The sequence below is a fragment of the Populus alba genome, chromosome 8 (assembly GCF_005239225.2).
Source record: "Populus alba chromosome 8, ASM523922v2, whole genome shotgun sequence".
NCBI lineage: Eukaryota > Viridiplantae > Streptophyta > Magnoliopsida > Malpighiales > Salicaceae > Populus > Populus alba.
Genome location: NC_133291.1, coordinates 987,617 through 1,003,700, shown reverse-complemented (window position 1 = coordinate 1,003,700; position 16,084 = coordinate 987,617). Strand labels below are relative to the sequence as shown.

The 16,084-nt window shown below is 35.8% G+C and overlaps 3 protein-coding genes across 9 annotated transcripts; 1 reads left to right on the top strand and 2 right to left on the bottom strand.

Annotated features, from left to right (window-relative positions):
- Positions 1 to 358: 358 nt before the first annotated feature.
- Positions 359 to 4,652, bottom strand: LOC118045195 (uncharacterized). Of its 4 annotated transcripts, none has more exons than XM_035053763.2 (14): positions 3,910 to 4,643; positions 3,217 to 3,328; positions 2,892 to 3,004; positions 2,683 to 2,805; positions 2,357 to 2,529; positions 2,183 to 2,258; positions 1,931 to 2,017; positions 1,619 to 1,699; positions 1,497 to 1,529; positions 1,281 to 1,334; positions 1,129 to 1,170; positions 817 to 895; positions 662 to 732; positions 359 to 581 (listed from the first exon to the last, which is right to left on the bottom strand). In XM_035053763.2, exons 1-14 carry the CDS (start codon positions 4,099 to 4,101, stop codon positions 483 to 485), a joined length of 1,335 nt encoding a protein of 444 aa, XP_034909654.1. In that variant the 5' UTR covers positions 4,102 to 4,643; the 3' UTR covers positions 359 to 482. The 4 variants fall into 4 exon arrangements, 3 of the variants coding, with proteins under 3 accessions (XP_034909654.1, XP_034909655.1, XP_073266954.1); XM_035053764.2 differs by having other exon boundaries at positions 3,217 to 3,369; positions 3,910 to 4,045; XM_073410853.1 differs by having other exon boundaries at positions 3,086 to 3,328; positions 3,910 to 3,934.
- A 1,579-nt stretch (positions 4,653 to 6,231) lies between these two features.
- On the bottom strand, positions 6,232 to 9,432 carry LOC118045212 (nifU-like protein 4, mitochondrial). 2 transcript variants are annotated; one of them, XM_073410822.1, is made up of 7 exons: positions 9,344 to 9,432; positions 9,144 to 9,239; positions 8,715 to 8,876; positions 8,449 to 8,624; positions 7,742 to 7,845; positions 7,527 to 7,638; positions 6,232 to 6,593 (listed from the first exon to the last, which is right to left on the bottom strand). In XM_073410822.1, the coding sequence occupies exons 2-7, from the start codon at positions 9,235 to 9,237 to the stop codon at positions 6,525 to 6,527; spliced, it is 717 nt and encodes a 238-aa protein (XP_073266923.1). In that variant the 5' UTR covers positions 9,238 to 9,239; positions 9,344 to 9,432; the 3' UTR covers positions 6,232 to 6,524. The 2 variants fall into 2 exon arrangements, with proteins under 2 accessions (XP_073266923.1, XP_034909682.1); XM_035053791.2 differs by having other exon boundaries at positions 9,144 to 9,430.
- A 1,655-nt stretch (positions 9,433 to 11,087) lies between these two features.
- On the top strand, positions 11,088 to 15,944 carry LOC118045134 (uncharacterized). Of its 3 annotated transcripts, none has more exons than XM_073410795.1 (6): positions 11,088 to 11,576; positions 12,317 to 13,028; positions 13,763 to 14,132; positions 14,813 to 15,183; positions 15,292 to 15,483; positions 15,615 to 15,944. In XM_073410795.1, the coding sequence occupies exons 1-4, from the start codon at positions 11,324 to 11,326 to the stop codon at positions 14,861 to 14,863; spliced, it is 1,386 nt and encodes a 461-aa protein (XP_073266896.1). In that variant the 5' UTR covers positions 11,088 to 11,323; the 3' UTR covers positions 14,864 to 15,183; positions 15,292 to 15,483; positions 15,615 to 15,944. The 3 variants fall into 3 exon arrangements, with proteins under 3 accessions (XP_073266896.1, XP_073266895.1, XP_034909582.1); XM_073410794.1 differs by having other exon boundaries at positions 15,612 to 15,944; XM_035053691.2 differs by lacking the exon at positions 15,615 to 15,944 and having other exon boundaries at positions 15,292 to 15,584.
- Positions 15,945 to 16,084: the final 140 nt, after the last annotated feature.

Here is a 16,084-nt window from a genome sequence, read left to right as displayed (position 1 = left end):
GATACATTTTAGTTTTTTAAAAAATATATATATCTAAAAATAATATCATTTTATTTTGAAAAAAATAGTAATAAATTGTTCCTAGAAAGCATAGTCATGGAGTTCGAAACTTTACTATTGAACCTAACCAATGTTATCATCTCAAGTTTATATCCAAAGAAAGGTTAAGAAAAAAATTTGAGCGCTTGAAATCTAGTCTGAGGATGTCCTGACAATTGAAACTTGAAAAAAAAAGGGATGTCCAAAACTTTATGTTCCTAGTCATGTCAATGGACAGTTAGGCCTTGGGTCATTCTTCATTTACTGGAGTGCAGAGGTATGCCGTACGCAGATTTGAGATGTTGTTAAAGGCATAAGAGAAGAAATTTTGCCAGGGAAGTTTTTAATTTCATTGACAATTAGTTTATTATATATGCAAGAAATGCTTGACATGTACATGATCTGGCTGTGAAGAATAATAAGCTATCTAGTTTGGCACTCGGTTAACTTTCACGTAGGAGTGGAGCTTCGATTTCGTCTTCCGGGTCATGGCTCAACTTTTCGTCCGGCTTAAGAAGGCAAGCAAAGCATAAAGCAATCATCTGAGAAAACAGAATAGTTGGTGGTTAGTTGGGAGAAAAGGAGAAAGGGCGATGGAGGGTGAGGTTGTGCAGGGCCTTACCATGCTCACTGAAGCAACTATAATGCTGAAACCTTTACAGTCGAAAGGGGCAGTGCTCGATAGGAACCATGCTGAAACAAAATTCATCAATGAGCAAGCAAGATGGAATGCTTGTTGTAATAACCAAAGAAAGAATGTTGACATCGGAGACTCACAAGTCAATGGACTCATCGCGAGAGAGGATAAGAAACTTGCTATTGACTGGACACCAGCAACAAATCCCTGTGTTTTTCCCTGCAATAAACCAGTGTACTAGAACATGTAAGCAATGGATATAGGTCATTCACAAATATGCAGACGTTTAAAAGCACTTTCAGAGACTCGTAATGCAAACTCTAGCTTGAGCCTCAAATTAAGAAAGGACGCACTGCAAAGCTGCTTCTGCCAGCAATCAAAAGTTGGCAAATCTGCTCTTAGGAGGCAGAAAATACTAAATGTTCATGCCAGACTGCGCTAGTTTTGCAAACCTGATTCATTGAGCTTGAACCTTTGGAAATAATAGCATAAGTCTGCACGTCAAGCAATTCAGAACATAAACAACAACACAATTAAAGTAGTCAGTGATGACCCTTCTTCTCTGATGTTCAGAAGAAAAGAGAGTGAGGATCATAGTACTTACAGCAGGCTTCACGAGGATATAAATGGCTCCAAACGAGGCACTCAAGTATGGCACCTGCATTGGGCAATAAAAAATGTATAAAGAACTTTGTATACTCGTTTAAATAAAGCGGTTGCCCCAGAGATGCGAAGTGTTGGTTCAGGATAGAATTTTTTTTATTTTTTCAAAAGTGTCAAGGGCAAACTAACTCTTAGGAATTAGGCGAAATGTACATACCCAAGATGCCCACGCCAGGCCATAGAGCAAACCCTGTTCAGAGAAAAAGCACCCGTTAGAATTTTCTTTCTATTTCTCAACATGTGCATTGGTTGCTGAGATGGTTGGGAGTGGCAACTTACATAAGCTATTGATGCAAGTAAGGCTAGAGATAATATCCCTCCCTCTCCGACCAATGGATTGAGAAGAGGAAGCACCAAAATCTAGACACCAGACACAAAACAAACATATGTTAGGCAACAGAATCTCTCAAGTTCATTGAAATTCCATTGAGATCCTATGATGAGCTGAGAACAACGAATAAAGGGACCACATATAAAGCGTTTGATTTACATGTTTCCAAAGAAAGAGCCCAGCAATTTTTATTTATTTAAGCACAGTAATCCCTTTAGATTAGTAAATGAAACAACAGAAAGATTATCTCCATGTCATACCTGAGAAAAGATTGCACCGATTCCTACCATCGACAGGATTTCCGAATATTGATTCTTGTTAAAACCAAACACTGCCTTCAGATAGAACTGCATAGGTAGGTTACAAGCAATCAGGGGATCTAAATAGGATAGAGAACATAGTAGATATGCGCCACCAAAGAACATTACAATTAAGGCCAGTCCTTGTTTTCCAAGGGTTTAATTTCTCTGATAATCAAGATTTAAATAAGGGTAGACATAAAGGGAACTTACGAGTAAAACTGAGCTGATGCCAGACATTCCCAGCTCATAGAAGAAGGAAACAAACGAAATGCCTCTAAGTGTAGGGCTGAAAAAATGAAAGGTAAAAGAATGTTGCTTTGCTCAAAAAACAAAAATAATGCAGCAGGACAAAATAAATGAATGTATTTGAAGAGGAGCAAGTACCTCTCAAACACTACAGCTGCAGCATCTCTCATTGATTCGTATCTTTTGTGGGCAACATTTATTATGTTAGTCAAGAAGGTTGAATCTCGATCCCTCTTTGGAACCCGTTCAACCGTTTCAGCTAGAAGAAAATGCATATAAACTGGACTAAAGATCAAGAAAGCAATTGAAACCTGAAACAAAAGGCTTAATTTTATCAAATGATGATTGCAGATGATTTCTAGAGTACAAAAATAAAGTAAATAAAAAAATAAATATAAATCAACAGATGAGTATGAAAAAACCATGCTGCTAGCTAGCTTGAAAATCCCAGAGAACCTACTTACCACAAAAATGTATTTCTCAGGAAGAAAACGTGCCAGAAGATTGCCTAAGACATGAGAAGCAGAAAAGAAACCAGTGATCCAACTAAATGCTGCAGCCCTGTTTCCTTCTTCGATAATATCTGCCTACCAAAGGGATGAAACTGTGATGCCCCAGTATCCTTAACCATGACACGATTTATTTTTTTATTTTTTTGGTTGAAAACTCATACCGCGTAAGCAACAGCAATGCAGAAAATACTTCCTTGACTTATAATAAATGAAATTGTCCGGAGCACATAGTACACATACACAGATCCCCTCGATTGGTTCCAGGCAAGCACAGCTGAAACAATAGAAAAGGAAAATAGAAAATAAAATTAAAAAATCAGCAGAATAATCTTGGTTGCAGTGTGTACGTGTGAACCTTCAAATAAGTTAAGACTGTGTGTTGCTTCGCTGCATATATCCATAACAATGAATTCAGTATTCCAAGTAGAATGTACAAGCCTTCCATAAATCCTAGTTTCTGATCAGAAATGCTCATCTGGAACATACCAAAAGGGAATATGGATGTTGATACAGTAATGAGGAGAAGCGGTTTACGCCCATATTCATCTGCAAGCTGGCCTAGGAGTGGTAATACCACCATCTTGAAAATTCCAACCACCTACAAGCAAAAGGAATCATCTCTTGCTTGAAATTTCAATCCTGTTTTGTAATCAATCAGTTTTGAGTGCTGGGTTAAACATGAAAACTACACACTGCAAATTTCTTCACCTGAATTCTAATTACCCTATTTAGCATTACTGAAACACAAAATCATGATCACCGTCAAATGTGAACCCAAGCATGCCCTAATTGGCTCAAAAGATTCACATGGTAAGTGCAAACCAAATAATAGAAAACAATGAATATCTGACTCGATTGTTGAGAAAAAAAGGGTAAATCCCAAAATTCTAGAATGATCCTGCCGCTACCTAGTAACCATACATGAGGAATACATTCCCTTCCTCTCAAACCTTTGTTTTTTTTCCAATAAATGAAAACCGATAAACTGGCAATTCCCACAAACCCAATTAGCAAAACTTCTTAAATTATAAAAATTAGTGCTTAATCAGCTCCAAGCCGTAAAACACATAAACGAACCACAAAATTCAAAAAACCCTATTTCCGTTTTCTTTCATTTTCTCGCAAACCAAACAAACAATCGTAAAAAACAATAAGCAGAGCAAGCATTTCTTATGTTACCGTTTGTTGGAGACCACTGATGTAAATAGCCTCGGAGCATGTAGTCTGACCAGGACACAAAGCAGAAGTAACAACATCGACAAGAACAGAAACAGTCATTTCCTCGGCGATCCAATGAAAACATAGTGGCAACAACAAGCGTGCTAAAGGCCTAAGCTCTTTCAACCCGCCAACACAGTCCTTAAACACCATAACTAATATCTCCAAGAACTAAGCACTGGCTTTTTTTCTTGCAAAAAACAAAAGAAATTAACCCTGCCAAAGATGGTGACAAAAAGGGATACAAGATGAAAATTATAGTTTTGACACGGTCATGAAAAGGGTTTTCCTTTCAGTATTTAAAGGGTGACAAAACCCATCAAGTCTCTGACTGAGATCGTGTTGTACGGTTAGTTGTTCATCAAAGATATATTAAAATGAGATATTTTAACATTTTTTTTTTAACATCAACATGTTATAATTATAAAAAACACTAAAAACAGTAATTTAATGTTGTTTTAAATTAAGAAAACTTAAAAATTAAGATTAAAAACAGAAATTAAAGCACTCTCAGACACAACTTGTGCTAGCAACATGAATTCACGTGCTGGGTTAAGTTTGTCTTGAGTCGAGGGTCTACTTTGCCTGTGGATGATGATGGAGTACAGAGTACTGGTGATGAGATGGCCATGGATCAGCCCATCTGGCCCCTACTAGTCATCATTGTTATTAGAGTTATAAAAAAAACAGATTGAGTTAAGAATGGAAATGGATGTTTGATAATCGGCAAACTACGGTATTGAAAAACCTTTAACACTACCAACTACCTGGCCCTACATCGATCAATGCCAATAATTACAAAGCGGTGGTGGGCCCCATTGGAGATTGAAATCCTTACATGTTTTGAGATTGAGATCCTCAATTCGGGATTTTACACGTGGTGAATTATTTAATTATAGAAAATTTGTTTTTAAATAGAAAATTTGTTTTAGCATTGCATGTTAAAAAATCAAAATAGTGTTACGCCCTGATTTAACTGTATTTTTATTTAAAAAATATATTAAAATAATATTTTAATATTAGTATATTAAAATAATCTAAAAAAAACATTAACTAAAAGTAAACACAACTCAAAACAGGATTTTTTTTAGAAGATTGACAAAGAGACGGTGGTTAGATAAAGTCAGGTTAAGATTTGGATTGCAACAAAGAAAAAAAAAAGAGAGAAGTGGTGAGAAGATCTTATTATTTGTTTCCTCTTTCAAATAATCACTGTCCCTTTTCATCTTTTTAGAGTCATCACCAAGCATTTATGTATTGGCCACTGTAGGAAAAAGAAAAGAATATGCTTCCTAAGGTAAACATTTGGGTATATTCTTATAGGTGATGATTTGTTTCGACATGGTTAGTTTTATTATGCAGTCACATTCTTTTGTGATGAGATGTGCTCAAGAAGGACATCAATGAACCCATGATTCTAGATAGGTTTCCTGGTCTAGAAAGTTGATTTTTTTCAGTGAGATAGAGACAACCGTATGCTGATGTATTTTAGGATATATTTTTTTAAAAAAAATTATATTAATATATTAAAATTATTAAAAATCACTAAAAAACATCAATTTAAAGCTTTTTAAAATCAAAATTATTTTTAAAAAATATCCAGAAACAGAAATTTCATGAGGTAGACTTTAAAAAATTGTTTGTTCAAGGATTTATTTATCATTTTTATGTTATCATTTTATATATGATGATAATTTCACCGAGAATTGGCATAACTTGACTTAGTTTGTTTAGGATTTTTAATCTAATTGAAGTCAAAACCGATCTAGTGAAAATTGATTTGGTTTTACAAAGCCGGTCTTCTTACCATATGTATATAATTATGATAAATCCTATAAAACAAATCTAATAATCTAATCTCCACGATGAATATCTAACAGGTGAAGAAGACTTCTTACCGAACTTAACTAGACGCGAGTCGTGTACAAATGATGTTATGGGTATAATAAAAACGGCACCGAACCATTACCATCCCTATTTATAATGAGTTTCAGGAACAGACTTTTTTTGTGGATGCATAAAAATAAACTGAGTTCATGGCCCTCGAAGCAATTCCATCCAAACCCAGTTATTTAAAAATCCATATCCAGTCATATTCAAAATGGGTTCGGGTTTGTACATGGATAATAGATAAACTGACCATAAATATCAACTGCCATCCCTAAGCCGGACTCAAAAAACACGGCAAGGCAATTCAACCATCCATCAACTGCTACCCCAATCCATGCAGTGAAGTTTATCAATGTCATTGGTAGTGGAAGATTGAGAGAACAAGAGTAGAAATACAGAAACTTCTTTTACAATGTCCCAAAATAACAAAATTAAATGACAGAAAAACCGATTTTCCGCAAGTAATACAGTGTTCATACAGCTCTACATTCTTGCTCTTGCGCTGCGATTATATTTATTTTACATGAAAATATAACATTTGCTCTACTGATATCAAGTTAATTTGAACCCATGAACTTTATTTGCTCCTGTACAGAGAGGTATACTGGAAGTAGGGAAGTTCTGTTCTTTTAGGGTCCACTATACATCAGGACATGTTATGTGAGAAGGGGAAAAAAGGACTTTGACTACTCTATCTGGCTTGCCAGTGCTGCATCCTCATCTCCAGCATCCAATTCTTGTTCCACACCTTTCACCTGAATGCAGAAGATTTTCATGAGTTTAATTGACAGAAATGCATGGGAAGAAAAAAGAGTTGAATCCCACTCCCAAGTTTATCAACTATTAACAGCCAGGGAAACAAAAGATGATGTCAAGCAAAATCATGGGCTATGTAAAGCGTTAAAGAAATGGCACTAGCAACAGTGAGGCATGTATGGTAACAAAAGAACTTATCGAGCAAGGAAGCTAGAAGTTTGGAAGCACACAATTAAAGAGGAGATGCGCAAATGTGTACTCATATTTTCCTATACAGAGAGAGATGGACTGAAACAATAGAATCCACTTTGCAGATGGTCCAGTTTTTCTCATTATTTCTAAGCCCAATTAATCCCTTCAACACGATTTCTTTCTAAACATCATCCCTCTTTCTAAATGCATGTTGACACTCTCATCTTTCTAATTTTTTTTTTTAAAAAAATGTTAATTGCTGGTCAGAATGCACTTCAGAACATAATAATCTATTCAAACAGTAGCACAAACTAGATTGTGTACTTAACACAGGAGGGACATAGTTAGGAAACTGCACCCCTGGATATCTTCAAGAACTAGCCAAGAATCAATTTATGCCATAGTTTATCTCCATTATCCCCAAGCTTTGTAATCAGGTTTTAATGCTTTCACCAAATGAGCATTTGCCTGGTAAGTTCTATAACTTATGAATATATGCAGCTTGTCATGGCATTAGTTTTCATCGGTTTCATTCTTTAGTTCTGTTCATACATGCTTAAGTTAATACATAGCAAACTCACAGACACGCAAATTGCAAACACAGTCCACCCTTAAAAAGTGAAATCAACTAAGGAATGCACACCAAGTTTTGAACTTTACTGCAGAGCCCGATAAGAGTTCAAACAAAAACTGTAATTTTACATCAATTGAAAATCTCAAACATGATTTTCACTTGTTACCTCTGGTACATAATGCATCAGCATATTCTCTATTCCAGATTTCAAAGTGACGGAAGAGCTCGGGCAGCCACTGCATGCACCTTGCATTGTCAATTTGACTATCCCAGTTTCCCTAAAGAGAGAAAAAATACAAATTTCAATTAACTATAAGAAACAACGTGGATTGCTCATTCAATACGCTGTGAACATGTTTAACCATGAGAAGAAAAACCTACTCATCAAAACCCCGATACTCAATATCTCCACCATCATCCTGCACTGCTGGTCGAATACGAGTCTCCAACAGCTCTTTAATCATTGTCACAGTTTCTGAGTCGTCCTGTATTGACAAGCATTAATATTTTCATATTGAGTGCTTAATGCTCAATTTAAATTAGTTAAGATCATTAGAGAATAAACAATGAAATCCTCCAAAATCCCAGCTACTTTCAAGTGAAAACATAAACTACATTCAGCTATTTTACAGAAATCTACAACAGCAGACATCTATTGAACTTCATACCAGATACATAGAAAATGGATGAAAGCACTATTCAATTGCTCATGACATAATATTTGGCATATGGGTACTGAAAAACTGCATAACATGCTACATCCATGTTGATTAAATATCTTATTCCAAACATTTGGATTTTCTCAACACAACTATGAACAAACACCACCTCTGAGCTAGACTCGTGAAAAAGGGAAACTGAGAGAGGGGGGAATTAGAAAGAGAGCATAGCTACACCTTGCTATAAGTTCATGCCCAAGGGAAACTTTCTGTAGGAACCTAACCTTGGATTTTTCTACATAAGTACATACCAAGGACCACCCAATGTGAAATGCAAGCTTAAATAACAAAGATGTGAAAAAGCATACTCCGAACAAGCAAAGCTTCATTTGTGTGGACTGCTGGAAAATCAGTACACTAAAGATATACCTCGCTAATAGCCGTGTCCTTCGTTGCAGCAGTTTTTGAGTCTTGAAACAAAGGTTCTCCAGAAGAATAAAAGTCCATGATTGCTGCAAATATCTCAGGTTCTAGGAACTCCCAAGAAGCATCATCTGACTTTGTTACGGTGACAAAATCAGCTCCAAAGAAAACTCGACTGATTCCTATGGAAAAACAATACAGGATACAGATTAAAAAATTATAAACAATTGTAGCATAAGGTTAGCCTAAGAACAAAACCAATTCTATCTTACCGTCAATTTCGTAAATAGATTTCGCCAACGGAGAATTCATAGCTGAACGAGCATTTGGGAAATCCGCACTCCCTACATCCATAATTGGCTTCCCAGGATGAAACATAAGGGATAATGGATTCGGTGTGGACTGGGTTTGTATAAACAATGTCCTCCTCTGCGCTGCACCGACCATCACAACTCCGCTTAATTAACTCCACTGAGTCTTTAATTACAAGGCCAGAAAAAAGCATTGTAACCTCTAGAATTCATAACTTTACAGCATATCCCATGACCCTCAGATAAAATCTGTAGCATCTCATTTTACTTATCTTAAAACAAAAGACCCTTTACATGTCTTAAAACAACAACTAACATAAAACATAAAAATTCAAACCACGAGGTAGAAATAACATAAAGTAACAATAATTTCAATCAAAACAGACCAACCTGTCAGAAGGGTCCATTTCTCTGGGTGCAAAGAAGACTTCAACTTCTTGCATTCAGAGAAAGCACCACCACGGCTGTGCAAGAACGGTGCCATTGCTGATGAAACATGTATAAAACGGCAAGGTGTTAATCGACATGTAGTATTGATTTCTCTGCAAAGTTCGAATCTTTTTTGGTTTAACAAAGCTCGCGATATTAACCTGCCAAAACCCTTCATTGTTTTTCTCCTGTTGTGCAGTTTTGAATGGGAAATCGCTGCCGAGAGATGCAAAGCTTCGAGCTTTTTAATGGTTGCGGTGTTATTGTAATTAAGAGGATAAATGAGGGTAGATAAATTGAAATTGGGCAACAGATCAGCAGCTTTGGCGGCAGGGAGTTGGGTGGTTTTGGACCGTTGATTTTAAGAGATCATAATTGGAAATTTGGAAGTGTGCTTTGATCCTTGTGTTTTGTGAAGTCTACGTCACTTTTCAAATAATTTTTTATATATTAAAATATATATTAATAATATTTTTATTATTTTTTAAAAATTATTTTTAATATTAATATATCAAAATGATTCAAAATATATTAATCATATTAAATTTTAGCAAAAAAAAAAAAATTGTGAAAATACAGTTTGCACGACATTCCCAAACATTCACTTAGTCCCTATCTATTATTACACCAAGGCTAATTCCAGCTAAATATTTTACTGAAAATTAATTTATATTTTAAACGTTGCTTTTATAGAGAGAAAATTTCAAAAAAAATAAATTATATTTTGATATTTAATGATGTCATGAAAAATAAATTAAAAAATATTTTTTATTATTTAACTATATCATAAAAAATAAGTTAAAAATAATTTATTAGTGTTTTATTTTTTTCAAGTTTATTAAAAAATAAAGATCAAATATGATGAATAAAAAAGTTGTATAATGATCAAACTAAAAAAAATTATTTTAAATAAAATAATTAAAATAATAAGACCAAATATTATATGTAAAAGAATTTCAATTGATAAATGAATAAGAAAAACAATTACTAAAAAAACAAAGAAAATATTTATATAAAATTAAACTAAATCAAATTTTGATGAATAAAAAATTATATAAAAAATAAAGATCAAATTTTTTATAATTAATAAATAATAAAATATTTTTTATATATTTTTTATTGACTTCTGAAAGTGTATTCTTATAAAAGAAAAATATTTTTCTAAAAACCATGATAAATTTTTATTTAATTAAAAAATATCTCTTATTAATCAACTTTTATTTAAAAAATATAAAAAAATGTAATTTTCATAAAAAAAAAAACAGGTATTTAATTACCAAATCATGCTAAATTGTGATTCTATCCCGTGTTATTAAACCATGAAGAGCAACAAAGAGGGCAAATGATAAAAATTTTAAAGCTAACTTTATCTATCCTTTTAAACACGTATCTGAACAAAATAATAAAGGATTGTCTGATATTTTTATTGTGAAATATGCAAGGTGTTTATCTTTTCATGCAATGGGAACTTGAATATTTTTTTTTTTTTGGATTTCCTTGATATAAAGTTAAATAAATAGGACGGGGTAGGACAACAGCTTTTATAAAGTTTCCCAGCCCAACATACATCGATCAACGAACAAATCTTTAGTAATCGTTTGGATTATTGGATAATTTTTGACATTTTAAAGCTTTTTATTGTATATTTGAGCAAACCTCAAGTATCCCTAGGTTATCGTCATAGTCTTAATTTTATATTCAGATTATTTTTTATACTAATTTCAATATTAATTTTAAATATTAATTTTTTATATTTTTAGATTGTTTTTAATGTGTAATAAAAAAAATAAGAAATAAAAATAAAATTTTGATATATTTTAAAATAAAAAAAAATTAAAAACGACAGCTAATACCCTCTTAAGCGCCACGTGTGACACAGAATATAAAATCGCTAGCACTGAAAGAACACGCGCCAGCCTGCCATCGTCAAACCCTATCGTCTCTCCATCTCTCCCTCTCGATAAAAATTTCTCTGAAAAACAAAATCACCAAATCACAAACCCTAACCTAAATCCACATGAAATCAATCGCCCCCCTTTAACAAACCCTGATTTGATGACTATTACAATTCAATCGCACAAACCCTGACAATTATTCCTTCTCTTTTGTTTCCTCTCTGTTCAGGCCTATCTGCTGTGGTCATGGAGGGCTCTGTGGTGGCGGAGGAGGATCTCGGAGCCCCCGAGTCATGGGAGGTGGCTGATCTAGACCAGACGATGAATCGTTTGTCTCTGAATAAAGAGACTAAACATCAACAGCCTCAAGATCAGCTCCCTCGCTCGGGTTCGGGTCCGGGTTCTTTGGGTCCGGGTGAGAAAGTGACGGATGATGTTGCTAATCAAGTCGACCAGTTTCTCCTTGAGGCCTTGCAGAACACTCGCGAACGCCTCTCAAGTGAGTTTTTTAATTAATTAATTTGTTTATTTGCGTGAATTTAGCTGGATAAGGTTTTCGTAATATGTGAAGTGGTGTTGATTTTGCTGAAGATTTTGTGTGTTGGTGTTTTTCACTGGGTTGTAAACGTGCTTAGCGTGTCAGGGTCAGTTATTGTGCGGGAATTGAGTATTGACCTTTGAAGAAAGTGACAATTCTAGATGTATGGTGATGGTGAGAATATAGGAGTAGGAAATTGTTCTATTTGAAACTTTCAGGGAGTGTTGTGTTTAAGGAAATTTTCTGGTGGTTTTTGTTTGATTGCACGAGAGGGAGACTTCGGTGGGTGATTTTCTTAATAATTAACTAGATGGAGTTCTGGTAGATCTACAGAGTGCTTTCTTTTCGTCAGATTTATTTTTGGGGAGGGGAGGGGTTGGGATAGGCTAGGGTTATGAATAGAATATCAGGCTGGTTTCAACCCAGATTCTTGAATAATTTAGGGGTTACAATTTCTTAGTGAAATTAGGCTTGACAAGGGGTTTTTTTAAAAGATGCAGTTGTTAATGATTGTAATATAATTATAACGATCTTACGAGTTCCTTGCTTCTCTTTATGCAAAGTTCAGCATTATGAGAGCAGAAGGATGACCTGCTGGTTGTCTTTATTCACATCATTTCTGTCCTTTTTAAGTGGTTTTGAGCATCCCTTGTATCCTTTTTTCTTTATCCGAGTAAAGACATGTAATCTCTGTTTTTTAGTTTTGCGGATGGAACAAGACATAGAGAAGTTTATCCGTGATCCAAACCAACAACAACTAGAGTTTCAACAGTTGCCTACTTCATATTTAAGGCTGGCAGCACATCGTGTAGCACAGCATTACTCACTGCAATCAATGGTTTTGTTAGACAATAGTTTACCTGATGGCTCTGGCTCCAGAATTATTGTCTGCAAGACTTCCAACTGCAGGCTTCCCTTGATTCGCCTGGCTGACATCCCTGTGAGTTTGCCATCAGAAGACGGTGATACTGTTAAGGTTGCAATTAAACAGAGGCCACAAAAAGGGTCTCAAACTGCCAACAATTCAAATTCATTGAAGACAAATAATTCCAAAAGTGTGGAGGAAAGAAAAGAGGAGTACAACAAGGCACGTGAACGGATATTTAACTCTAGTAGTTCCATTGGTGGCACTATTGGGAAACCGGACATTGAACCAAGGTCGCAGGATTGTTCCCAGCACGGTACATTTGGTATATCAAAGTCAGAAGAGAAATCTGCTCCGGGTATTCCTGATTTAAGCTCTGGACGGGGTTTAATTGAATCTTCCACAAGTAACAGTAGATCAACAACATTAGCTAGAACAAGAATCGAGAAGGAGCCAGTTGGTAGATATAGACCAAACAATAGGGTAGCCATATTTCGGGACCGTGAGGTTGATCGGAAGGACCCCGACTATGATCGAAGCTATGACAGGTATTTTGTTCATGGTTTTCTTTTGCAAATTCTGACAGAAAGCACCTCTCTACCTTCCTTTTGACACCTCATAAGCATGACATGCCAAAACTTGTCCCCCACCTACTTAATTATGCAAAAGTTATCCTACTTCACCTAGTTAAATTGTTCTTTGGCTTTTGTCCCTTAATTTTCTGTAATCTTACATTATTTTAAGGAAATCATCAATTATAGTTGAAAGCAAATTTTAGGGTGTCACAGTAAAACAATGCTGTAAATTGTTCCTGAGATTCAATTGCATTTTAGCTTCTCAAGAATTTTTAGGATGGCATGTCTTCACTGATTTTGGCTGTGTAACTTCTCTGGCAAGTTGAATTCCCTCCTTTTCCACGCTAAAATGTTCAATGTCTGTCCTTTTGATGGGAATTTCATGATTTGCAATGCTATGATAGAATTAGTGGCTCATGGCCAATGAAAACGAGGACTAGCTTTTGATGGAACCAAAATTGTCTTCCAATATTGATACTGTATATGAGAGAAAGGAATACCTAAAAACATGTATATGTAGTGTTAAGTATGATTATTTTTGAAGTAAATAATTTGAGCACCTACCTGTTTAAGATTGCAAATTACTTAATCTAGTCTAGATCTGGAAATTAATTTCTCGTGCTTGTGATGTTAATTACCTCACAACATCAATGAGCTTGATTTATTTTTGTTTAATAGAGAAAATTTACAATGAAATGTTCTTCCAGGTATATGCAAAGATTTGACCCTGGTTTTGGGTTCAATGGGGGAGGACCTTACACTGTCCAGCCTATGTACACTCCTGCACTAAATTACAACACCGAATTTCCACAACTTGGTTCCCGTCACATATCTCAGATATCTACAGAACACCAACCTCACCCTCTCCCTCAACATGTACCAGGGCCCTGGACCGCACCATCAACCCCTGCAGGGATTGGGTATGGTCATCCTGATACTCTTATACCTCTGTTTAATCCGAATCATGTTGGTGCGCGCTCCACACCTGCCATTTATCTGCATTCCTCTCAGTATCCATGTCAACACCCAGGAATGCCTTTCATCCATCCTCATGAACATGTTCAGCCTTTTTCACAGGTATGGCAATTAGAATGGCTCTATTTTCCTAGTATTAGTTGAAAAATCTCTTCTTTTTGAAACGAAAGGGGGCTTTTGGTACAATAGTAAGATGAATGTTTTTAGTTTCCCTAGTTTTTTTGAGATATTTCTGTAGTTTGATGACCCTACAATTAGAGTATGTTTGGCAGTGTGGTAGCGGTTGCTTTTCAAATAACTTTTCGTGATGAAATGCATGCCAATGATGTTTTTTCATTTTTTAAAAATCATTTTTGACATCAGTACATTAAAACGATCCAAAACATACAAACCGTATTAAATTTTAGCAAAAATTTTTTTTTTTTAATTTTATGGGAATGCGGTTTCAACCGCGTTTCCAAACGCTTCCTTAATATTCTACTCATTAATCATATTTGCAATCACATGTGATCTTTCTTGTCATATCTGTTTGACCAAAGGTGTCTATCTCATCGTATGCAATGTCTGAAATGAATCTCTCTTCCTTCCCTAAAGAAAGAAAGAAATGGGGGAAAGTTTGGATTATCACCATGAATGACCCGAGCTGTTTGATGATGATAAATTTCTCCCTTTAGTAAATTTGGTTTAGTGACTTGCACTCGATGTGATTATTACTGCTTCTGTTCACAATTGTTGGATTTTGGTTGTGGTGTCAATTTTTTTTCATCTCTGTGCATGTACAGTCTCATCAACAGCAACCTGATGCAAGTTTTGGTTTAGCCCGGCCCCGTTGAGGGGCTTGGGCCATGCCTGCACCCTGCCAGCCGGAACATAGGCATGAAATATTGATGAGCTGATTCAACTCTGAATCATATACGAACTGGCAGGAGTGCAGGCATAGAGAACCGAGTTGGATTGGAGTGGACACTTTTTCTCATGAACAGACGCTGATCCATTCCACCAGTCTTGGTTTTGCTTGAGGCTTCTTCATGTGGTGAAAGATGAAGAAGCTCAAGGGCTTGGCAGATGAATGTACAATAGCTCTGTTTTGTCACTGATGATGATGAAAAAGAATCGTCAGAGTTGGGTATGTGTGTGCTCAGTCTAATTGAAGGTACATACCTTTTGTCACTCTGCTCTTCTTGTTATTTAACTCTTGCTTTCAGGCCTGGCTACGTCTTTTGTTACAAGATAAATTAATTTGCTCACCTCATCCCAACAGACTGTGAGGGCCAAGGGGGATGCGCTTGAAGGATATTTTTATTAGAGCTGGCATTTTGTTTTTGGTTCGGCTCAGCTTGGTTTTGCAGCTTACCCCTTTAAACAACTCTGATTACGACTGACTGTGACACTTGACCGCTGGAAAAATGAAGCAATTCGCTTCATGTATTGTAGGAACGTGTATTTTTGAACTGTAATAGCATCTTTCATTGTTATCTATGATAAGTGAAGTTAACTGTAATTTTTTCCTGTTTCCAGACACTTTCAGTGCTCTACACTAAAATCTTACACTTATCTGGATGCCTTATATTTTCTGCGCAGTAGTTGCCTACGCTTGTACAGCTGTACAGGGTTGGCCCTTAAGGAGCAACACTGATGCACCGCATCAGAATTTGAGGGATTGCAAGCTTGTTGGTTTATTCTCCCCATCTTTGGGAATAATTTTTGTTATGCCCCCTGATCATGGGATGGATACTGGAACGACCATTAAGGCAGCTGTTCATCAGTTGCGATTGACCTGGTTTGGTAGGTTGATTGGTGACCTAGTGCATTTCAAATCTTGTTGGGCATTAATCTTGTAAAACTTGGGGCACTTATTTATCAACAGCTCGATTGGATGATTGAATGAAATATGGTCAGATCAACTTGAATTTTTTTATCCGAAGGACCCGTTGGGGGTCAAACTTTATCTTTGATTGGGGGCAATAGGGAGTGATTCATCAATACTCGAAAATAATTGAATTGTGTGGACTGTCAGGATTGCAAATGCTGGAGGGACGGCTGCCGGACAGCCA

What these genes read in the sequence shown, in the direction of transcription:
- LOC118045195 (XM_035053763.2), bottom strand. Translation starts at nt 4,101, where the DNA reads ATGGTGTTTAAGGACTGTGTTGGCGGGTTGAAAGAGCTTAGGCCTTTA. An exon ending in GCCTGGCGTGGGCATCTTGG is followed by an intron (nt 1,335 to 1,496) that starts GTATGTACATTT and finishes TGCCCAATGCAG; the next exon opens with GTGCCATACTTGAGTGCCTC. An exon ending in GTTCAAGCTCAATGAATCAG is followed by an intron (nt 896 to 1,128) that starts GTTTGCAAAACT and finishes GGTTTATTGCAG; the next exon opens with GGAAAAACACAGGGATTTGT.
- LOC118045212 (XM_035053791.2), bottom strand. Translation starts at nt 9,360, where the DNA reads ATGAAGGGTTTTGGCAGGTTAATATCGCGAGCTTTGTTAAACCAAAAA. An exon ending in GAAATGGACCCTTCTGACAG is followed by an intron (nt 8,877 to 9,143) that starts GTTGGTCTGTTT and finishes TGGTCGGTGCAG; the next exon opens with CGCAGAGGAGGACATTGTTT. An exon ending in GAGTATCGGGGTTTTGATGA is followed by an intron (nt 7,639 to 7,741) that starts GTAGGTTTTTCT and finishes TTCTCTCTTTAG; the next exon opens with GGAAACTGGGATAGTCAAAT.
- LOC118045134 (XM_073410795.1), top strand. Translation starts at nt 11,324, where the DNA reads ATGGAGGGCTCTGTGGTGGCGGAGGAGGATCTCGGAGCCCCCGAGTCA. An exon ending in CACTCGCGAACGCCTCTCAA is followed by an intron (nt 11,577 to 12,316) that starts GTGAGTTTTTTA and finishes TCTGTTTTTTAG; the next exon opens with TTTTGCGGATGGAACAAGAC. An exon ending in ATGTTCAGCCTTTTTCACAG is followed by an intron (nt 14,133 to 14,812) that starts GTATGGCAATTA and finishes GTGCATGTACAG; the next exon opens with TCTCATCAACAGCAACCTGA.